Source organism: Salmo trutta, chromosome 14, assembly GCF_901001165.1.
Source record: "Salmo trutta chromosome 14, fSalTru1.1, whole genome shotgun sequence".
Taxonomy (NCBI): Eukaryota; Metazoa; Chordata; class Actinopteri; order Salmoniformes; family Salmonidae; genus Salmo; species Salmo trutta.
Window position 1 is genome coordinate 65,511,144 of NC_042970.1, and position 23,776 is coordinate 65,534,919.

At 42.9% G+C, this 23,776-nt stretch overlaps 3 protein-coding genes across 3 annotated transcripts; 2 read left to right on the top strand and 1 right to left on the bottom strand.

Annotated features, from left to right (window-relative positions):
* Positions 1–600: 600 nt before the first annotated feature.
* On the bottom strand, positions 601–4,969 carry LOC115208656 (anaphase-promoting complex subunit 11). The gene is made up of 3 exons (XM_029776880.1): positions 4,862–4,969; positions 4,520–4,639; positions 601–963 (listed from the first exon to the last, which is right to left on the bottom strand). The coding sequence occupies exons 1-3, from the start codon at positions 4,908–4,910 to the stop codon at positions 818–820; spliced, it is 315 nt and encodes a 104-aa protein (XP_029632740.1). The 5' UTR covers positions 4,911–4,969; the 3' UTR covers positions 601–817.
* Positions 4,970–5,335: 366 nt separating this feature from the next.
* LOC115208655 (THO complex subunit 4-A-like) lies at positions 5,336–8,229 on the top strand. Its single transcript, XM_029776879.1, has 6 exons — positions 5,336–5,718; positions 6,879–7,037; positions 7,153–7,300; positions 7,424–7,493; positions 7,601–7,793; positions 7,929–8,229. The coding sequence occupies exons 1-6, from the start codon at positions 5,485–5,487 to the stop codon at positions 7,941–7,943; spliced, it is 819 nt and encodes a 272-aa protein (XP_029632739.1). The 5' UTR covers positions 5,336–5,484; the 3' UTR covers positions 7,944–8,229.
* Positions 8,230–9,413: 1,184 nt separating this feature from the next.
* LOC115208657 (rho GDP-dissociation inhibitor 1) lies at positions 9,414–23,068 on the top strand. Its single transcript, XM_029776882.1, has 6 exons — positions 9,414–9,528; positions 16,033–16,224; positions 16,896–16,979; positions 17,822–17,898; positions 18,781–18,844; positions 20,231–23,068. The coding sequence occupies exons 2-6, from the start codon at positions 16,035–16,037 to the stop codon at positions 20,428–20,430; spliced, it is 615 nt and encodes a 204-aa protein (XP_029632742.1). The 5' UTR covers positions 9,414–9,528; positions 16,033–16,034; the 3' UTR covers positions 20,431–23,068.
* The last annotated feature ends 708 nt before the right edge of the window (positions 23,069–23,776 follow it).

Here is a 23,776-nt window from a genome sequence, read left to right on the forward strand (position 1 = left end):
CCTTACTAATATTGAGTTGCACCCTCAAATGCCTAAGTTCGTCAGGCATGGACTCTACAAGGTGTCGAAAGCGTTACCACAGGGATGCTGGCCTACATTGACTCCAACAGTTGTGTCAAGTTGGCTGGATGTCCTTTGGGTGGTGGACCATTCTTGTTACACACGGGAAACTATTGAGCGTGAAAAACTCAGCAGCGCTGCAGTTCTTGACACACTCAAACCGGTGCGCCTGGCACCCACAACTCCATTCAAAAGCACTTAAATCTTTTGTCTTGCCCAGTCACCCTCTGAATGGCATGCATACACAATCCATGTCTCAAGGCTTAAAAATCCTTTAACTGGTCTCCTCCCCTTCATCTGCACTGATTGAAGTGGATTTAACAAGTGACATCAGTAAGGGATCATAGCATTCACCTGGTCAGTCTGTCATGGAAAGAGCAGATGTTCCTAATGTTTTATACACTCGGTGTAAATCTCAGGGGCTATCGATACCAATTCAATGAATTTGCATTGATGAATCATTGGACAGCTTGTTAAAGAGGAGAGTTACACTCATTCAATGTAAATACTGAGTTTGAAAAAAAACACAATATAAAATGTAAATCGGTAGCAGCTCAAGATTAAATCCTAATCACATATTTATTCACACACCCCTCCACAGAATAGAAACTTTGACAGCCTCAGAGAAAAACAAAGTAGCTGGAAATGTACAACAAAAAAACAGAAGCATATGCATTCCGAAACACTACAATCCTCTGATTGTGACGCATCAGTCTCAGTCTTTGAAAGGCATTCAAGTGACGTTCTCCGGATGAGCTCATTCTTTGAACTTCCACTCCTGCCGACACATGGGGCACTGCTGCTGGACCTGCTGGGAGTTGAGCCATTTGAGGATGCAGTGCATGTGGAAGCAGTGGGAGCACTGGCCCCAGACCAATGGGCAGTCATCTCCAGGAACCTTACCTGGAAAGTACACATTTTGTTGCTGAAAGGTCTCCCTTCAATAGAGGATAAGTGTCCATGCTGTCACAATGTTGAACACGTCATGATATCAAAGTTCAATTTATGCATAACCGTTAAGATATGAAGGCATCGATAGACATACAGTGCATTTGGGAAGTATTCGACTTGACTTTATCCACATTTTGTTACATTACAGCCTTATTCTAAAATCTACACACAATACCCCATAATGACAAAGCAAAAACAGGTTATACATTTTTGCTAATTTATATCACATTGACATAAGTATTCAGACCCTTTACTCAGTACTTTGTTGAAGCACCATTGGCGGCGATTACAGCCCCGAGTCTTCTTGGGTTTGATGCTACAAGTTTGGCACACCTGTATTTGGGGAGTTTCTCTCATTTTCTCTGCAGATCCTCTCAAGCTCTGTCAGGTTGGATGGGGAGTGTTGCTGCACAGCTATTTTCAGGTCTCTCCAGTAGAGGTCGACCGATTATGATTTTTTAATGCCGATACCGATTATTGGAGGACCAAAAAAATCCGATAGCGATTAATCTGCCAATTTTATTTATTTATTTGTAATAATGACAATTACAACAATACTGAATGAACACTTTTTTTTTACTTAATATAATACATCAATCAAATCAATTTAGCCTCAAATCAATAATGAAACATGTTCAATTCGGTTTAAATAATGCAAAGACAAAGTGTTGGAGAAGTTCCTTGCTAAGAACATATGAAAGCTGGTGGTTCCTTTTATCATGAATCTTCAATATTCCCAGGTAAGAAGTTTTAGGTTGAGGTGATTATAGGAATTATAGGACTATTTCTCTCTATACCATTTGTATTTCATATACCTTTGACTATTGGATGTTCTTAAAGGCACTATAGTATTGCCAGTGTAACAGTATAGCTTCCGTCCCTCTCCTCGCCCCTACCTGGGCTCGAACCAGGAACACATCGAAAACAGCCATCCTCGAAGCAGCGTTACCCATGTAGAGCAAGGGGAACAACTACTCCAAGTCTCAGAGCGAGTGACGTTTGAAACGCTATTAGCGCGCACCCCGCTAACTAGCTAGCCATTTCACATCGGTTACACCAGCCTAATCTCAGGAGATGATAGGCTTGAAGTCCTAAACGGCGCAATGCTTGAAGCATGGCGAAGAGCTGCTGGCAAACGCACGAAAGTGCTGTTTGAATGAATGCTTATGAGCCTGCTGCTGCCTACCATCGCTCAGTCAGACTGCTATATCAAATCATAGACTTAATTATAACATAATAAAACACACAGAAATATGAGCCTTAAGTCATTAATATGGTCAAATGCAGAAACTATCATTTCGAAAACAAAACGTTTATTCTTTCAGTGAAATACGGAACCGTTCCGTATTTTATCTAACGGGTGGCATCCATAAGTCTAAATATTCCTGTTACATTGCACAACCTTCAATGTTATGTCATAATTACGTACAATTCTGGCAAATTAGTTCGCAACGAGCCAGGTGGCTCAAACTGTTGCATATACCCTGACTCTGGTACAATGAACGCAAGAGAAGTGACACAATTTCCCTAGTTTAATATTGCCTACTAACATGAATTTCTTAACTAAATATGCAGGTTTAAAAAAATATACTTCTGTGTATTGATTTTAAGAAAGGCATTGATGTTTATGGTTAGGTACATTCGTGCAACGATTGGGCTTTTTTCGCAAATGCGCTTTTGTTAAATCATCCCCCGTTTGGCGAAGTTGGCTGTCTTTGTTAGGAAGAAATAGTCTTCACAGTTCACGAAGCAGGCGGCCCAAACTGCTGCATATACCCTGACTCTGTTGCACAAAACGCAAGAGAAGTGACACAATTTCCCTCGTTAAAATAAATTCATGTTAGCAGGCAATATTAACTAAATATGCAGGTTTAAAAATATATACTTGTGTATGGATTTTAAGAAAGGTACTTTTTTCGCGAATGCGCTTGTTAAATCACCAGTTTGGCGAAGTAGGCTATGATTCAATGATAAATTAACAGGCACCGCATCGATTATATGCAACGCAGGACAAGCTAGATAAACTAGTAATATCGTCAACCATGTGTAGTTAACTTGTGATTATGTTAAGATTGATTGTTTTTTATAAGATAAGTTTAGCACCTGACCTTGGCTCCTTGCTGCACTCGCATAACAGGTAGTCAGCCTGCCACGCAGTCTCCTCGTGGAGTGCAATGTAATCGGCCATGATCGGTGTCCAAAAATGCCGACCACCGATTGTTATGAAAACTTGAAATCGACCCTAATTAATCAGCCATTCCGGCCATTCCGATTAATCAGTCGACCTCTACTCTCCACAGATGTTCGATCGGGTTCAAGTCCAGGTTCTGGCTGGGCCACTAAAGGACATTTAGAGACTTGTCCCACTCCTGTGTTGTCCTGTTGGAAGGTGAACCTTTGCCCCAGTCTGAGGTCCTGAGCGCTCTGGAGCAGGTTTTCATTAAGGATCTCTCTGTACTTTGCCATGTTCATATTTGCCTCGATCCTGACTAGTCTCCCAGTCCCTGCCGCTGAAAAACATCCCCACCGCATGATGCTGCCACCATGCTTCATCGTATGGTTGGTACCAGGTTTCCTCCAGACGTGACGCTTGGCATTCAGGCTAAATAGTTCAATCTCTGTTTCATCAGACCAGAGAATCTGGTTTCCCACGGTCTGAGAGTACTTTAGGTGCCTTTTGGCAAACTCCATGCATGCTGTCATGTGCCTTTTACTGAGAAGTGGCTCCCGTCAGGCCACTACCATAAAGGCCTGATTGGTGGAATGCTGCAGAAATGGTTGTCCTTCTGGAAGGTTCTCCTGTCTCCACAGAACTCTAGAGCTCTGTCAGAGTGACTATCGGGTTCTTGGTCACCTCCCTGATCAAGGCCCTTCTCCCCGATTGCTCAGTTTGGCCGGCCGGCCAGCTCTAGGAAGAGTCTTAGTGGTTCCAAACTTCTTCCATTCAAGAATGATGGAGGCCACTGTGTTCTTGGGGATGTTCAATGCTGCAGACATTTTTTGGTACCCTTCCCCAGATCTGTGCCTTGACACAATCCTGTCTCAGAGCTTTACGGCCAATTCCTTCGACCTCATGGCTTGGTTTTTGCTCTGACATGCACTGTCAACTGTGGGAACTTATATAGACAGGCGTGTGCCTTTCCAAATCATGTCCAATCAATTGAATTTACCACAGGTGGACACCTGAGCTCAATTTCGAGTCTCATAGCAACGGGTCTGAATACTTATGTAAATAATGCATTCGTTTTTTTTATACCGGTTTTCACTTTGTCATTATGGGGTATTGTGTGTAGATTGCTGAGGATTTTTTTACATGTTTTTATCCATTTTATAATAAGGCTGTAACTTAACAAAATATGGAAAAAGTCAAGGGGTCTGGAAACTTACATGCACTAAGAAGCATATTGAGTTTGTGCATATATTAATTTCAGGGAGTTAGTCAAATGTTGATGAGACATGTCGAGTAACTCAGTAGTTAGTTAGCATGCAGCTTTTTCTAGAAACTCACAGTCTGGGCAGCAGCCATTAAAAGACATTCTGCAGATCCCACAGTTCTCATCATTGGCCATCCACAGCCAGGATGCCACGCCGTTCCACTGCTTGATTTTAACCTTCATCTCCCGTGTACCTGATGGGCACACGTATGAATGTTCAAATGTTTTGGTTCAAGGTGGCTAGCCTAGCTAACTACTAACGTTAGCTTAGTGGCTAGGTAGCTATACACAGTAGTTAATTTAATGTTTGCTCGTCTAGAAAGCTGGTGCACCACATTCTGTTACTACACTGTTGACATTTGTAATAACTAGCTAGTAAGTAACATGGCAAATGTATTGCAATTCTAAAATCCTACCTTGGATTTTAAAATGAAGACACAAAACATTTCCTGAGTTCCAACACATTTAACGTCACATCCTCGAATCGTGGAAAAGATCGCCACCCATGCCTGTGGAGGATAAAACGAGGTATTTCAAACGAGGTACAATACTGCCATCCTGAGAGATGTTTATTTGTTTTATTTAACTAGTCAAGTCAGTTATGAACAAATCCGTATTTACAATGACGGCCTAACGGCTGGTTGTGATACAGCCTGGGATCGAACCAGGGTATGTAGTGACGCCTCCAAGCACTGAGATGCAGTTCCTTAGACCGCTGCACCACTCGGGAGCCTGTCTCGTATTTTCCTTTGGTTTATTTGCAAAGGTACCTTTGTGATTGCAATGCTGGATTGAGGCACTAGACAGCAGCAGAGAGGACGTTGGTGGTGAAAGAAGCTCAACATCGAACGGAAACGGTAGTAAGAATACACTTACGTCACTTACTACAATTATTTTTAAGCCCACTCACGTCACTCAAATTTGAGCTATTCGCCATTGATCAGCACGGAGGAAAGCGGCTAGATTTAGCTACCAAAAGCGTCATTCTTAAAGTAAATTGTCCATTTATTTGTTGATCTCTAATACGACAAGTGCCACCATGGCTGATAAGATGGATATGTCTTTGGATGACATTATTCAACAAAGTAAGAAAGGTGGAGGTGGCCGCGGAAATCGAGGAGGCCGCAGCCGAGGATCATCGGGTCGAGGTGGGAGTGGAGGCCGACCCGGTGGAGCTGGCTCTGGAGGCCGGACCGGCGGATCCGGGCCCATGAGGAGTCGACAGAACTTCAGTGGCGATAGAAGCGACAGCAGACCCACGCCATACAGCAGGGTAGGAACACGGAGGATCACAGAAAAAGGAGGAATGGCAGAGGCGACGACGACGAATGTTAAATAATTTAGCTGATCTTGTTAAATGTGCTGCGACAGGTACCAGGTAGTTCAAAGTTGCTGATGGATGTGGAATTATCAACGGGAAGTGCGCTATAGGGAACAACTCAAAGAAGAAACCACTGTTCGGAAACGTTTATTCCTTTTAATGACGTGTTTGTGGGCCCATGGTCTACATTGCATTTCCCCGCTTCAGGTCAAACAGTTACTAGCCAGCACTATTGAATGTTACTGGTCATGTCCAACGTTTCTGGGAGTGAACGTTAACTAGCTAGCTAACATGTTCACCCTCGTGGGCCACTTCAAAACGGAGCTGATCCCCATTCATGAACTAGCTAGTTAACACTTGTTTGTGTAGTGAATGCGAGCTGCCCCAGATATTCACTTTTGATCTGTAAAACGTGTACCTCGTGGTTTTTTTTTAGTAGTCCACAAATTCTTACTCATTTGTCGACTGGCGCGTTGTTGGTCCTAAATTAAGTTCCAGATCTGTCTAATTATCAAGAATTGGACTGTTTTATGCAACAAAGCTAAAATGGCGACACTCAAAATGGATGTTCAGTCAACTGAGTCTTTTTTTTTTTTTTTTTTTCATATTTTGACCCAGACTGCAAAGCACAACAGACTTTATTGAACTTTCCATGGTCGGTTAAGGGAGCATTTCAAACTGACTTTCACACGTTTTGAATTAAGGATTTTTCTTTGGATGGACTTTTTCTACACATGGAGTTGAAGCAGAATCTGGATGCTGACCTTGACATCGAGCTCAAGTCAGTTTTTTTTTTGCCTACACTGCCGTTCTAATTACCTACACAATCTTCAAACCACCTGTAGGGCAGGAGCCATTTTGAGTTGGAAGTCCTGCCATCTGTCCTACTAGCTTAGTTTTGGTTCTTTCCTATATTAATATAATTGTTTTTATTAAATATGTGTGCTGTTACACTGACCATGACTCCACCATAGACCAATGTGTCTGGTGGTAGTAATGAAGCAAGATTCCCCTGCCTGCCTAAGCAACTGACTCAAGTGTGCTCAGTCTGATCAGCAGGAGCAGGGGAACCAGAAGTCAGCAGCTGCATTTTTCTCATTGTACCTTTACAGCCCAGAGAGCTGCCGGACAAATGGCAACACGACATGTTCGAAGGTGGCTTCGGCAGTAATGCTGGCGGTGGTGGGGGAGCAGGTGGTGGCGGTGTGGAGACTGGCGGCAAGCTCCTTGTCTCAAACCTTGACTTCGGTGTCTCTGACGCTGATATCCAGGTAATTTCTACAGTCAATCGCTACAAAGATGTCGGTGTTTTTGCCAAACCGTTTTGACGTTAAACATGAAATGTACCGGTCATGTTTCTTAATGCGTTTGTAATGTTTTTTCCAGGAGTTGTTTGCGGAATTCGGTACATTGAAGAAAGCGGCTGTGCACTATGACCGGTCTGGCCGCAGCCAGGGAACCGCTGACGTCCACTTTGAGAGGAGGGCTGATGCACTCAAAGCCATGAAACAGTACAACAATGTACCACTCGATGGTGAGCTTTAATTTGAATTAGTTGATTGCTATTATTTTGAAACTTGTTCATCATGAAATAATGTTGTAATTGATTAACTCTAATGAACAAAGATGCCTAATCTTGTTTTCTTTTTGCTCACAGGCCGCGCCATGAGCATTCAGCACGTCACCTCACAAATCCGAGATGATAACCAGAGACGACCATCACAGAGGTATGTGATTCTAAAAGCTTTCTTTATTTTGGCATGTATGATATATATTCTTTAAATCTAGTTAATCCCAGTTGTAGCTCATTGATTGTCTTTGAATATGTTTGCAGTTCAAACGGAGGCAGTGGTGGATTCAACAGAGACAGAATTGGACGCCCAAATTTCTCAGACAGGCGGGGAGGTGGGGACAGGCGGGCCGGCGGAGGCTCCAGGGGCAGGGGTAGAGGTGGACGTGGTGGAGGCAAACCGCAGCAGTTGTCTGCTGAAGAGCTGGATGCCCAGTTGGATGCTTACAATGCTAAGGTAGAGTCAGTTAAGAACAAATTCTTATTTACATTGACGAAGGCATAAAGTATAGAAATATAAATTCTTCAATGTAAGTGGCTTGATCATTGTAGCTGGAATATGGTCCTAATTTTCACTTGCTTTTTATTGCAGATGGAGACCAGTTAGAATTCCCAGAAGCACTCATTTGAATCCCTCATCTTCATCCTGTCGGATCTGAAGCTTATTGTGGACTTGGACCTGAAATGGACCAGATCTTTTACACTTACTGTTCTTTGGCATCATTTTAATGTGTGGCTGGATCTTGCTTTACTCCCTTTTTAATATTATGAACACTTTTTGTACCGTTTTGGGACAATAGTAGGTTTTTGAGGGGGAGGTTTTTTTTATTTTTTTGCCCTTTGCCTCCCCTTCTCCTTGTGCATAGTTGTAATAAACCTACGAAACAAACCGTTCCAGTGCATCTGCCTATTGTTGAAGGTCTGTATAACACTATGGGCTGGTTTCCCACACATTAAGTTTAGTCATTGGCTAAAACAATTTTGGTGTAGATTTTCCAAAAAGCTTACGCTAGTCCTGGACTAGGCTTTGTGTGTGTGTGTCAAGGAAACCGGTCCTAAAAGCCTGAGGCACTATGGTCAATATGACGTCTGCATTGGCCGTGCATCATTTATGGTGATGCAGAAGTTGGGGCATTCATACTACTTGCGCTTTGTGGCACAGAGCTCTTGTGAAGTGAGTTGGTTTATACAGGACCTCCCGCAACTGTCAACCAATCATGTCAATTAGTTATATGGAGCCCTACCCATTGTTACAAAATTTGAGGAGGATGGTGATTTGGGGCAGAGCTCAATTTGGCCTCAGTGTGCCTCTGGAGGCTCCAATTATGTCACACCATCCACATGGTGCCTCGGACCACGTTTTCACCTCAAGCATTAATTGGCTTTAAGACCTCTAGGTGTATCATGTAAAATGTGTGGAAATGATTGAATTTCCAATGGTAGTTCACTGTACTGCTACTATATCAAATGCTTGTAAAAAGCTAAAGCAATTTATATGTAACCGATGTGAAATGGCTAGTTAGTTAGCGGTGATTCGGGCTAATAGTGTTTCAATCGGTGACGTCACTCGCTCTGAGACCTGAAGTAGGGTTTCCCCTTGTGGCGCGATGGGTAACGATGCTTCGTGGGGTGTCAGTCGTTGTGTGCAAGGGTCCCTGGTTCGAGCCCGGGTTGGGGCGAAGAGAGGGACGGAACCTGCACTGTTACATATACATGCTCAACACTTGTGAGATTGTGTTTGACAAGGTGTAATGTTAATACCTTTTCATACTACTTGTGGTTACAATGTAAGGAATTACAGTAATTTTCAAACTAACATCACTGATCTGTTCGATTAGTATTTGATATGGTCAAAGAACTACACGGACCAGTTGATTAGTCTTCTGTTAGCAATGAAGGATGGGGACTTATAAGTTTACCTAAAAATATATATAATTTTAACTGTTCAAATGAAGTGTTAAATACACTAGCACTACTTGTTCAAGACTTCAAACTAGCCCCACCTAAAATCTATTCAGGGCGCGCGGCACCAGCAATTGCACGCCACCTGCATAGAGCGTGCGCGCCGCGGCAGAGTTCCCGGAAACGAGTTGTATGGGGCGGCGCCGTTCCTTGTTCGCCATACTTGCACAGAGAAGAGCGACAGAAGCACTTATTCTACAAGCGCCTGGGGGAAAAACAGCAGGAAAACGGTAAAGACATGCTTTCACAACCTATACAATAGTTAACAATCAAGCATATGACGGTTCATTATGTTTTAGACTTACTTTGTATCTGGCGTCATTTCCTCCTAACTTTGCTAGCTAGCAATTTGCTGAGTTGTGCTAGCATGCCAACCGCGGTAACGTTAGCCTGCCAACGTATCTACATACTTCACACCCTGGCTGCAGCAGTGCCCATTTGTAGCCAGCGAAACATGAAATAAACGTTGGTCTACTGTTAAGTTCCACTGCAGCAGAGCAAAATATTATGTAAAAACACTGAACATTTGTAGCATAGTTTAGTTTAATAGGGTGGCAGGTAGCTAGGGAGTCCAACACCCATGTTGCTAATTCGCTAGCTAGCAATCCTCGTGCAGCTTGATGACTTGCGGCAGTGTCTAGCCGGTCAGACTAGTTAGCCAGTTAACACATTAGCTAGCTATTTGGCTGTCTTTGACGTTTGGTTACTTTGTCGCCTGAAACGGTGCTAAATTCGACGATTAGGCAACCTTTGTTCTTAGTTTAACACATGTTTAGCTAATTATTTAGCTATTCGTTGGGATTCTCCCAGTCGGCACCTGTCCCTGTCAGTAACTACGGTAACCGGGCAGTCTTTCTTTGCAGCAAGCTCAAGCTATCTAGCCACCCACAGACAAAAGAAATGAAATGAGATTTCTTTGTTAGCTGTTTCTCTTCCAGGAAGTAACTCGGGTGCATAACGCGATGTTGATAAGATAACAATTGTATTTACGTACTATATTGATCTGTAGTGCACACTGCATACCCAGTTTCATTGCAACACAAATTATAATTTTACAGCTGGTGGCTGTGTAGAGTATTGTCAGTGATTGCACAGGGGAGGGAGACTGTTCTGCACCTGTGCAGAGTACAATCCATTTTGTTTGAATAAATTATTAGTCATTATTTCAATTATAATCCATTGATGTTTACTGATGCAAATTGTAGTTGGTGAATGTGAGAAAGGAAATTCATTAGCGTAGTTAGATTTGTGTTTCTTCTGTCAACCTACATTTTAAGTACCACATCCTGTCTGCTAGAAAGATTTGACATCTTCCTCAGACTTGGCGGGGTGTAGTGGACCCTTCAGACTAGAAGCCAGGATAACATTGATTGAGCCCTGAACGATGGAACATCACGGCTCATTAAATAGAGCATCCATAAAGTTAGCATTTACTTGGAAATTGCTTTAAATTCTCATTATTTGTCAATGAATAATCAATAATTGACAAACAATCTCTCGTACACTACTGTTCAACAGTTTGGGGTCACTTAGAAATGTCCTTGTTTTTGAAATAATATTTTTTTTGTTCATTAAAATAGCATCAAATTGATCAGAAATACAATATAGACATTGTTAATGCTGGAAACGGCTGATTTTTAATGGAATATCTACATAGGCATACAGAGTCCCATTATCAGCAACCATCACTCCTATGTTCCAATGGCACATCGTGCTAGCTAATCCAAGGTTATCGTTTTAAAAGGCTAATTGATCATTAGAAAACCCTTTTTCAATTATGTTAGCACAGCTGAAAACTGTTGTCCTGATTAAATAAGCAATAAAACTGGCCTTTAGACTAGTTGAGTATCTGGAGCATCAGCATTTGTGGGTTCGATTACAGGCTCAAAATTGCCAGAAACAAAGAACTTTCTTCTGAAACTCGTCAGTCTATTCTTGTTCTGAAAAATGAAGGCTATTGCCAAGAAGATGCTGTGTACTACTCCCTTCACAGAACAGCGCAAACTGTCTATAACCAGAATAGAAAGAGGAGTGGGAGGCCCCGGTGCACAACTGAGCAAGAGAACAAGTACATTAGAGTCTAGTTTGAGAAACAGACACCTCACAAGTCCTCAACTGGCAGCTTCAATAAATAGTACCTGCAAAACACCAGTCTCAACGTCAACAGTGAAGAGGCGACTCCGGGATGCTGGCCTTCTAGGCAGAGTTCCTCTGTCCAGTGTCTGTTCTTTTGCCCATCTTAATCTTTTCTTTTTATTGGCGGTAAGTGTCTGGTATCTGGTGTGACCACCATTTGCTTCATGCAGTTCGACACATCTCCTTCGCGTAGAGTTGAAAGAGTTGACTGTTGATTGTTGCCTGTGGAATGTTGTCCCACTCCTCTTCAATGGCTGTGTGAAGTTTCTGGATATTGGCAGGAGCTGGAACACGCTGTCGTAAATGTTGATCCAGAGCATCCCAAACATGCTCAATGGGTCCACTACACTGTCTGGTAAATATGCATGCCATGGAAGAACTGGGACATATTTCAGCTTCCAGGAATTGTGTACAGATCCTTCCGACATGGGGCTATGCATTATCATGCTGAAACATGAGGTGATGGCAGCAGATGAATGGCACGACAATGGGCCTCAGGATCTCATCACGGTATCTCTGTGCATTCAAATTGCCATCGATAAAATGCAATTGTGTTCGTTGTCCGTGGCTTATGCCTGCCCACCATGGGGCACTCTGTTCACAACATTGACATCAGCAAACTGCTCGCCCACACAACGACACCTGCGCGGTACAGTTGAAACTGGGATTCATCCTTGAAGAGCACACTTCGATGGCCACTGGCACGCTAGAGAAGGTGAGTGTTTTCCCACTGCAGCCGGTCACGACACCGTACTGCAGTCCGGTCAAGACCCTGGTGAGGACGACGAGCACGCAGATGAGCTTCCCTGAGACGGTTTCTGACAGTTAATGCAGAAATTCTTTGCTTGTGCAAACCCACAGTTTCATTAGCTGTCCGGGTGGCTCGTCTTGAACCATCCAGCAGGCGAAGAAGCCGGATGTGGAGGTCCTGGGCAGGCGTGGTTACACGTGGTCTGCGTTTGTGAGGCCGGTTGGACGTATTGCCAAACGACGTTCGAGGCGGCTTATGATAATTGAATGTCTATTTCTCTTATCTGGCAACATCTCTGTTGGACATTCCTGCAGTCAGCATGCCGTTTGCACGCTCCCTCAAAACTTGAGACATCCGTGTTGTGACAACACTGCACATTTTAGGGGCCGTTTATTGCCCCCAGCACAATGAGAGATGTTTTGTGAACAGCTGTTTCCAAGGCAAACTAGCCTTTTGTGAAATAGGCTACAGTTTTTATGTTACAAACTCTGACAGTAATCTAACATCAAATAGATTTGTTATTATTGATGCATGGAAGTTTAAAAAAAAATTATTAATAAAGTAGAATTCATTAGTCCAATTAGTTGGAGTGTTTGCTGTCAAGGTTCCAAGATGTCTTCAAGATAAGATGACACGCCTTTCATATTAGGCCTGAATCAGACTTGCAGACTCGGGCGGTTTGCCTCGCCGTCGTACCGGTCCATTAGCCTCTTCTAACAGCTTATTGTTTGGCTCTTGTATATGGGCGGTGGTAAAGCACTGGCATTAGGTCAATGGTGGAACTACGACGCTGTCACACAGAGGGTGGGCTTCCTTAACTCTTGAGGTCAGCTCACACAAACACATTAGAAACAACTCTAAATTCAGCACACCGTTTCCGTTAGGAAAATGTGGTGCCGGACGTTTGACCGGCAGCATTTTGATTTACTGGACCCATATGCATCGGGTGCGCAACCTAATTAGGGCGTCCACCCACGGTGCTCAGTAAGACACACATCTCGTTTAGGTTATGGTAATTCATTTTAACAGAAAATGCAAGTCGAGAATGCAACGATGTTACCTAATTCCGATGCCCACGTACTTTTTCTCAGCCAATAAGACAAGTAACGAACAGCAAAATCACTAGCCTATGTTAATTTACTATCCCCCATAGTGTAAAAGTGTACCTATTCTATTGTTCAGTTTGTTGAGAAAGAAACAGCCTATTCCAAACAGACTCTGGGACAGTTGTGGGACGATAGATCCCAAATTCATACAACCAGTAGGCCTAGGCTACATAAAACAAACGTTAAAAAGCCATGAGTCTGTTGCAACCGATAAGAACATATATCCTTAAAAGGTTGATCAACTATTGCTTGTTCAGATTTATCAGCGCACAAGGCAGTCAGTAGGCTACGCGTGAATTTTCGTTCCATAGTGCAATTAGCGGGTAAACACCGTTGTCAAAAGCAAGCAGTTACATGTGACAGATGAAAATATCCGTTAGAAATGTGAAAGAGGGGAGATCTAATATGCAACAACTAGCATGGGTTGCTAATATAACAATGATTGTGCTTTTGGCTACTGGACAATGAAAGAAAGTTGATATACAATAATTGCCTTTACGGATATAGTCTGATTTTGGCTAGGCTACTTTGAAACATGGTAAGATATTTAGTAAAAGTTCAGCACTCCAAAAAGGAATTATGTTTTCAAAATGCATACTGCCTCCAGCTTATTGCAAAGTGGTGTGTGATGCCCTGATGAAGCCTGCCTTCTATTTCTTATGCATTTGGTGTTTTAGATGCTGTATCAGCAGCTCTCACGTTGTCTGAGATTTTCCACTTAAAGGCTCTGTAGCTGTATGCTGTGCGAGTGTGATAAATAAGATGCTTAACGAATATACACACACGGAAATGTAATTCAGCTAAATTATGTAAATTAACCTATAGACCGCTAAGCATGACCAGTCAAATGTATTTAAATAGACTGGTATTTCCATAAATGAATAGGCTAAAAAAGCATTATTTCGCAATGGGATTTTATTTCCTCCTTCCAGACAATTGGCCAGTGTATTCATTGGCTTTTTAAAAAAAAAAATAATCTCCCAAAAGCTGGAAACCCTGACGCAGCAGTACTTATTTATTTCCCATTTTTTGTTTGTTTTATGGTGTACTTTTTGTCCCTACATCTTTGTTCCCCTGTAGATTGGCTTTAGTGAGGGATTCGTTTCCTAATACTATGCACTGTACACCATACAAAACTCCAAAACGAACTGCATCCTTCTTTCTCCCTGCTCCATTTTCCTTCAAGTCCCACACCAGGCTGCTAGTCAGATTTTTAAGTCTTACACTCTTTGATTAACAAGGATACAGATGTGCATTTAACTCTTAAGAGTAAACGCCAACATTGAAATACTTTCCCTCCCCCAAGCCCCAGCAAAGAATGATAGATCACCAACATCAAGTGGAAAATTACTTTATTAGTCTAAAAACACATGGACGTTGATGGAACTGAAGCTCCATTCCGAGCGCTGGCTCTGCAGTAGTAGTGGCAGACACAGACAGAGGATTCATGATCAGGCTATTATGGGAGAGAACGCCTTATTGGGAATGCTGGACGCTTCATGGCATAAACACAGCTCTTCCTGCATTTGTGAGTCCCTCCAGTAGTCGTGACTCGAGTATATTAAGGAGAGGCCTCTCATTCCAATTATAACCCCTGGATGGGGTGGATTTTATTGGCCATCTTGTTTGTTGTGAATGCCATTAGGCTTGCTGTCAAAGGGTTTTAGTTATTGGTAAGATAGCATCAAATGAAGTCGGCATGAGTTCAAAGGACAGAGATGGGCAGGTTGAATTTTGAGTCGTTTTTGAGAAGCAATTTCAAGAACAGTTTCATTCACATTTTACTTGAGGAAAGCCCCACAAATTAAGCCTGGAAGTTGTCCCAGATCCAAACATAAGTTTTGTCATTACAACGACCTTAGGAGTTGGCCATTACAGATCTGGGGCAAACAGGCAACAACAACATCTAAGGACCATGTTCATTGATTGCGTTGATCTGAAGAATGTAGCCTACATGTGGTCTATTTTAGGAGCATGTGAATTCTGTATGTCAACATCGTTTTGACCACATCTGTCAGCGTAGTTGAACTTACTTGATACAGTGAGGTCTTCATTTCATTCTTTAACACATGACAGTCAGTGTAAGTAGACTGGTGTGAGCTTGGTTTGAAAAGTCCGGCTAAGAGACCCCTGGAGACCAATGGTTGTGAGAGACTGACTGTGTTTGATTGGTCTGTATTTAGAACAACCCCTTTGGTGGTTCCCTTAATGCTAAGGAACACAGCCCCTGCTCCTCTGACCTCAATCGTGTATGTGCTAGGGGCCCATGTCATGTGACTTTTCACACATGACCTCATTCGATGGTGATGGTCTACCACCAGTGCTGATGCTGTTTCAGTGTGCCCAGATTTTTCACATTTGACCCAGGATTAAGTTATCAGTAGTAAAAGAGGACCTCTCACTCAATGATCAACACTTTATTTATTTATTATTTATTTTTTCTAGTTCTGCACCTTTTTTGGTTCTTCTGATCAGGGAACCTTTCTGCATTTTAGTTCCTTGTTTGTTGTCTTGTGTGATGTCATAGCAGCATTTCATAGTAATTGATGAGATGCTGTCATCCTTTTTATTTGAGTAGAATATACTACATCCTCTGAGAAGAAGCCACATGGGAGGAGTAGCGATTAGTGGAACTATGTATTTGCCAATAATCTTGGTCGTAACATTCCTCCTCTCTCTCCCTCTCTTCTTCCTCTTCCCCGCTCTCTCTCTCTCTGTCACTTCTCTCTCTCTCGCCACAGACATGGCTGAGGACGATTTGACTCCGGAGCAGCTAGCAGCCATTGCTGCGGAAAACGATGTGGGCGAGACGGTCAACTACAAGCCCCCGGCCCAGAAGACCCTGCAGGAGATCCAGGAGCTGGACCAGGATGACGAGAGCCTCCGGAAGTACAAGGAGGTTCTGTTAGGAGCCGGCGCTGCTGCTGTCGCTGGTGAGTGTGTCATTTCTCTCTCAATACTTGTGTGTGTGTTTGTATGCGTGTCTGCCTGGCGCCTGCTTAGTATCTTTACGGGTAAAGAAGACACTGCCTAGCTCTGGGAAAAGGCTATAGCTAATGCCCAGGGACTGTTTATCTCAGAATAAACTAATGTTTCTTTAATGTTGGAGCCTTGCCAACAAATGGATAGCTGTCCTGATTTCAGCTCTCATCTGGGGCAGACCGTTGGACAGCTGGTTATTACTGATAGTATACATGCAGTCCTCGTTCCTAAATGTTTCCTCTAAGAAAAGGGCCTCTAAGAAGTCTTGGTCTGTACAATCGATTAAAAGTTGTAATGTTTAAATCGAGGCCTAGGTTAGGGCCAGAAGTTCACATATATCCCTACTTGGATGTATTCAGTTCAGTTGTCATTCAGACACAAATGCAGAATTATATAAAAATACATTTAAGTGATGTCTTTGTGCTAAATGTCCGATTATAAAATACGTTTGATGTATTTTCACACCGAATGACCTATAAAGTTTAAAGGTCTGAAACCAACCATTTACAAACATTACATATCAGCAAACCTATGGTTAAGTAAGTAGGGTGTAACTGTGTCAAGGTTGCTGTGGGTCAGTTACATGATCCATATGGATGTTCGTTGTCTGGTCTTGTTACAGATCCCAGCGTTCCCAACGTCCAGGTGACACGGTTGACACTGATGTGTGAGACTGCCCCGAACCCACTGACCCTGGACCTGCAAGGTGAGCTATAATACTGTAGTACTTTGTTTACTGTAATCCCCAGAAATAGACATCTTATCGTACAAGCGTCTCAAAACGTGGGGGAAATGGTTCCGTGTGTGTAACTAACTGGCATTGACAAACTGATCTGTTAGCCCGTGTTCTAAGAAAAGACCTGCTCCTGTCACCGGACTCTCTTGAGGTGAGTAAGAGACCTTGTGCTGCTGAACAGAATGACCTGAGTCATCCTGAATGACGCAGGCCAGTGCCAGTAAAAAATGCGTGCATCATACGTATGTGCTTCTAGTGATGACTGGTCGGTCATAAACTAACACAGAAAAGGGTTCCTGAGGAATCGGGTAACACAGCCACCCGTGTCAGAAGTAACATGCACTAAACGGTGAATGAATAGGAATAAATTGGGTGTCTTTTGAACATTTCAAAGCCTTACCTCATGGTCTTTCCATGTATAGCACGTATTGCAATTTCTGGGGTAAAAACTGGTTCGACGCATTCATTGTGGGGGGAATAAAGAGGAGAATACTGTAATGCTTCTGTTTCCCCAGTCCAGGTTGTTACACTGCTAGATGTTGAGGGAGAGTGCTGCAGCACAGCTAGAAGGCAGTATTAAACCCCTGATTAAGTGTGCTAATGAGGCAGTGCCACCGCTGGGCTGAGATAATGACCCCCGCTGAGGTGTCAAAGCTGCCTAGGACTCTACATGACTGTTAAAGACATCCTGCTTTCACACACCACACTGGGGCCTTGTGGATGGCAGTCCCCTGCTGCATGCCCTAGTTAGTTTGTGTGTGTGTGTGTGTTGGAGAAACCTTACTTTTTTTCCCTCGTTGTCTTTCAAACAGGAGATCTGGAGGCCTTTAAGAAGCAGTCCTTTATCCTGAAGGAGGGAGTGGAGTACAGAATAAAGATCAGCTTCAAAGTGAGACCACAGCCAAAATAAAGGAAGCACCGACATAAAGTGCCTTAATAGGATGTTAGGCCGCCACGAGGCAGAACAGCTTCAATGCACCTTGGCATAGATTCTACAAGTGTATGGAACTCTTTTGGAGGGATGCGACACCAATCTTCCACGAGAAATTCCATAATTTGCTGTTTTGTTGAGGGTGAAGGAAAACGCTGTCTCAGGCGCCGCGCCAGAATCTCCCAAAAGTGTTCAATTGGTTTGAGATCTGGTGACTGAGACTGCCATGGCATATAGTTTACATCGTTTTCATGCTCATCAAATCATTCAGTGACCACTCGTGGCCTGTGGATGGGGGGCATTGTCATCCTATAGGGGCATAGCCATGGTAGCCAAAATAATCGCCCGCCCAGAATTTTTATGCAAGACTCGAAGCATGATGCGATGTTAATTTCTTATTGAACCCAGGAGCCACACCTGTGTGGAAGAACCTGCTTTCAATATACTTTGTATCCCTCATTTACTCAAGTGTTTCCATTATTTTGGCAGTTACCTGTACAATATGAAAGATACTGCACAAAACAATTAAATTGAACTTCAATTTACGCGAATGAAAGTTGTTTGTATGAAGACCCCATCAGTTAAATACAGAAGACACATTTCAGTTGAATGCATTGTTGTTCAACTGGTCAGGTTTCCTCCTTTCACTTTCCCCATAAAAAGGTGGCTATACTTTTCTGCCCCACTAGAAATCAAACACTCAGATTGTGCTGTTAATGAACTTGGCTTACCTGTAATTTCATGGTTCAATAGGTCTTTAAATGGCCTATTTCTGTCAGATGAGCTTGCGACAAGCTAGATTGATTTTCCATGCCACTAACAATGTCTCGGTCTCTGCAGGTGAACAAGGAGATTGTTTCGGGACTCAAGTATGTCCAGCAGACCCACAGGAAAGGAGTGAGAAGTGAGTACTTGCTACTTCCTATCCCTCCTGTTTGTTCCCTCCTGACCTCCATCTCAACCGCACAGGCCTTCCTCCCATAGTAAATGTGGGAAATTATGCCCTAGACTCAAGCGAATGTTTACATCAACATTGAAGATTTCCACAATCAGTTTCTGCAGATTTCTCTGTTATGGGAATGTACTAGGTGATACATTGTCATGGTTTTCAAATGTTGGTCCTAACAGAATGGAAGAGATAAGTGGCATGATGCCACATCAACGCCGTTTCTTTAGACAATAAGGGAATCAGTTTAAATGAATTAGTTCAATGAAGAGCTGTAAACACTTAAGACCTGTGGAGACTTCCATTGTTTAATGACGTTGACATACAGCCCCGGCCCACACACTGCCTTCCCTTTTTAATCTGCCAAGAGAAACAGGCAGAAGGGCCAGGGACTGAAATTGAGATATTGTTTGAAACCGGATGCACAAGTCAAGGCTGAAAAACACTCAACACTGTCAATAGGGATATTATTGAGAAATTGTTTTGAGGCTTTCATCTCACATTTTTCCTGAGCAGAAGAGAAAGGCAGAGGGGCAGGGTGTGAAATATGTTTGTTTGAAACTGGATGTAAGTTGAGGCACAAAACAGCCTGTTGTGTCAATTGCTTTATTAGTGAGTCGTGTTTGTGAGGCTTATTGAGAAATCGATAGATCAAAATAAATTAGAGCAGGCCTCCTGAGTGGTGCAGCGGTCTACAGCACTGCTATGCGGTGCTTGAGGCATCACTATAGACCCGGGTTCAATCCAAAGCTATGTCACAGCTGGCCGTGACCGGGAGACCCATGAGGCGGCGCGAAATTGGCCCAGTGTTGTTAGGGAAGGGTTTGGCCGACTGGGATTCCCTTATCCCATTGCGCTCTAGCGACTCCTTGTGGTGGGCCGGGCACCTGCAAGCTGACTTCAGTCCCCAGCTGGACAGTGTTTCCTCCGACACATTGGTGCGGCTGGCTTCCGGGTTAAGCGAGCTGTGTCAAGAAGCAGCGCGGCTTGGCAGGGTCGTGTTTCGGGGGATGCATGGCTCTCGACCTTCACCTTTCCCGAGTCCGTAGGAGAGTTGCAGCGATGAGGCAAGACTGTAACTACCAATTGGATATCACGGAATTGGGGAGAAAAAGGGGTAAAAGTACAACAAAAAAATCTATAAATTGGAGCAAAACAGTCATTAGTCATGTTTTTCATTAGTACTGTTTATTGGTAACTTTCTTCCCAGAGAGCTAGTATAGTAGTTACTAGTTACTCCTTGTTTCATTCACTTTTCTGTTTAGTGCCTAATGAACACCACCCTGTATTTTTTTGTCCTCCCTGGTGATTCAAACAGCCCTTCTTTTCTGTCTGTCTCTGTAGTTGACAAGTCAGACTACATGGTGGGGAGCTATGGGCCGAGGCCGAACGAGTACGACTTCCTGACCCCGCTGGAGGAGGCTCCTAAAGGCATGCTGGCCCGCGGCACCTACAACATCAAGTCCAAGTTCACCGACGACGATAAGCACGACCACCTGTCCTGGGAGTGGAACCTCAACATCAAGAAAGACTGGAAAGACTAAGAAAGAGGCCTTCAAAACCAAACCCCACAACCATGTCCCCATTTCTCCATGAGTTTATTTTCTTCTACTTCATTCCATCCTCATGTCTTCAATCTTCATTCCGACCCTTCCATCCCTCTCTCGTCTCTCCCACGTTTCTCCCCATTTATCCGTCTGCATTAGTAGCAGAAGCAACGGCCCCCTCTGTCCGTCCATCCCCCCTCTGCTTTCATTGGTTGCACAAAGTCCACCATCATTGATTCACTGTCCTCAACCTGCCATCCATGCAACCTTAAAGGCCCAGTGCAGTCAAAAATGAGATTTTGCTGTGTTTTGTATATACATATATATCCACACTGAGTTTGGAATAATATTGTTAAAATATGATTATGCCCTTTCAGTGTTGGAGCTGTTTGAAAAGACTGCCTTGGTGGGATGGAGTTTTGGCCCCCTGGTGACTTCACCAGTCGGTAAATTAGTTAATAGACCAATAAAGAATAGTTCCAAACCTCTGCCAGAAAACAGCTAGTTTTCTCTTCCCCACTGAGGCCACTCCCAGACAGTCCTAGCCAAATTCTTGCTTGAGAAATTGCTCTTTGCTAAGAAGCTATTTTAGTTTATTTTTGACCATTGTTTTCAATTAAAATCACAGTAAGGTACTTAATTGTTACCCAGAAATGAATAGATATATAAAAACGGCTCCATTGGACCTTTAAGTTTCATAGCTGTACTGTGCAGGATCTATCCTCCAACCCCACCCCTCATGGTTTGTCCTGCTTGGAAGAGATTAAACCACCCTTTGCTCCCTAAATGGTCTTCCTGTCAGTAAGAAGTACATGTGGATAAGCAAGTGTACAATCAACTTTTCATTTTGCCTTTTTTTTTATATATATAATTGTATGAATACTAGTATACTGTGGCTTTGTTCATGTCACTGTTGATATTAATCAGCTTTTATGGTCATTCCTTCCCCGCCATCTTTTTCTGCCCCCTTTTTTAAAATATTTTACCAAGACCTGCCTTGTTAAAGATATTCTCCTGAACTTTTGTATTATTTTTTGCCAGTAGTTCTGAAAGTAGCACCCACGAGCCAAAAGTTGCATGTGTCACAAATGTGCAGATATGTGCACCACGTCATTGCTCTCTCTCTCTCTCTCTCGCTCTACTGTGTGTGTCTCTTGCTAGCCGTCACTGGTGAGGGGCTGAAGCTCATTGGCTGAAACTTGAATTACTAAGGGGCTTGCCCAAGTGGGGGTAAATATAGGGGGAAAAGTTCTGGAGCATGTCTTTTAAACATAGTGAATTAATAATGAGCTGCTTTACTTCAGCTTCTCCCACCCCCCTTAAATGTATTAACCCTTTCCTCTTGCATGGGGATTGGGGCCAAGTTAACCTAATGTAGCAGGTGTAACAATTATTACACTTACATTTTTTTAAACACCTGACACTAGATCCCCTACATAAGGGGTATTCAACTCTTACCCTTACCGTTGTATGTGGAGGAGGTGTTAAGGTGGCGTGTCGCCTTTGTTAACATCCATTTCCCCTGAAAACAGGAACTTCCAGTTGTTGGGGACTCGGCAGAGGCTAGGGCCAAGGAAGTGAAAGATATTATAACATTGGATAAAAAAAGGGCGTAAGCCCCAGTGCTGCCTTATACCTAAAGATCAAAATAATCACTTTAACTCACCAATAATCAGTTTACTGCTCTTGCGCAGTTATCATTGTGGTGCACTAACAGATGGTGCATGACTTGGGCTGTATGTTGTGTATTTCATGTGGTGCTTGCCATCAGGTAGACTCACTCAAGGGCATATTGTACTATCAACTGTTCACCATCTTAATATCTTTGCTAGTTGTGATTCTCCCTGTAGAGTTTACACACATGCTGCTCCCGGCCTGTTTTGTCTAAACTCAACCTCCGCTAGTAAACATGGTAGTTAGAATGAGAATAGAATACACCACCTAGAATTTACCGATGTGTTTTTTTTCCTTGCCCACCCCAGCAGGCCACGACATCATTATTGATAACACACTTGTGTTCCTTAGCCATGAGGCCTTATCGTCGACTTTGGTCGCGTGAAAAAGAAAGACCATGATTTTTACTTTTTTTTTGCCTTAATGTACATCAAGTCCGATTTCCCTCCTCCCCCCCTCACATTTTGTTACGACCCTTAGAGCCTGCTGTCGGAGGTCAAAGGTGATGACAAGTACCAGAGAAAGCACAGGAGTAGAGAATGACTCACCGTCTGCTGCTGGAGACATTGACGGTGTTTCAGCTCTCATTAGGAACAGGAGCTGGTAGGGTTAAGATAAACACCTCCACAGTCAGGCCCCAGCCTTTGCCCAATGACATATTGATGAAAAGAGACGTTGATGGAAAAATTTTAGAGTTTGCACAGAGTAGGATGTGCTAGCAGAAAATACGTGATACTGTTTGAGTATGTTAAGAGGGAGGGATTTTGGATCAGAAAGTGGAATTGACATGTACTGTACCCTAAGCATATGGATGTAAAAGTGTTTCAGATTGTGAATGATCTTGTGCGTTCCCATACATTCCTTCACACATTGTACAGTTTCAATGAAGATGCTGGTGGGGTTGTATAAATGATCATTTGTGATTGCTCTTCTTGGACAATAAAGATGTTGCTCAACTTGGCCTGTTGTGTACAGAGTGTCTCTGGTTTTCAAAGTAGTTGATTTGTGGGGAAAATAAGTGAAACCATTATTTCCAGTCTTGATCTATTCAGCAATCACATTTGACAATTTCTCAAAGGATTTTTACTAGTCACATGATCTTTTTAGGCTAGTGGCCAATCTTCAAAAACAGGCTTAAGGTTTTGAGAGAACCCTACCTGAGGTATAACAAAGCACAACCATGTTTTTCCATCTCTAAGGTCTCCCATATATGGATGGTTGTATACAAAAATCTTATGGCAAAATTGGTTAAATTGAAAGATATGGTGACACACCCTTAACTCAAACAGTGCAGAATAATGCCTGGCTGGAGGGGGAGTGGGCCTCCTATGCTCATGTAACCCAAAATTGCAAGCTCTGATAGTGCTAAAATTTTGTATACAAGTAATCAATTGTCTGCTCTTCATAGACAAATCAAGAGTATTAGGATATCTTAAAGCATGTAGGAAATAGACCTGTAAGCACACAGATACAATAGGGTGACATGTCAATCATGAATATTTATGATGAATAAACTTCACTTTTTGGTAGCTGTTCAATCGACAACTTTCCAAGTCAAAATTGCTGTCATTCAGTTCTGGCTGCCACATTACCATAAAATTGTAGTTTTATTACCTTTATATGCACATGTATTAAATTAGATTTCTTTTTTTGTGCTGTACTTATGACC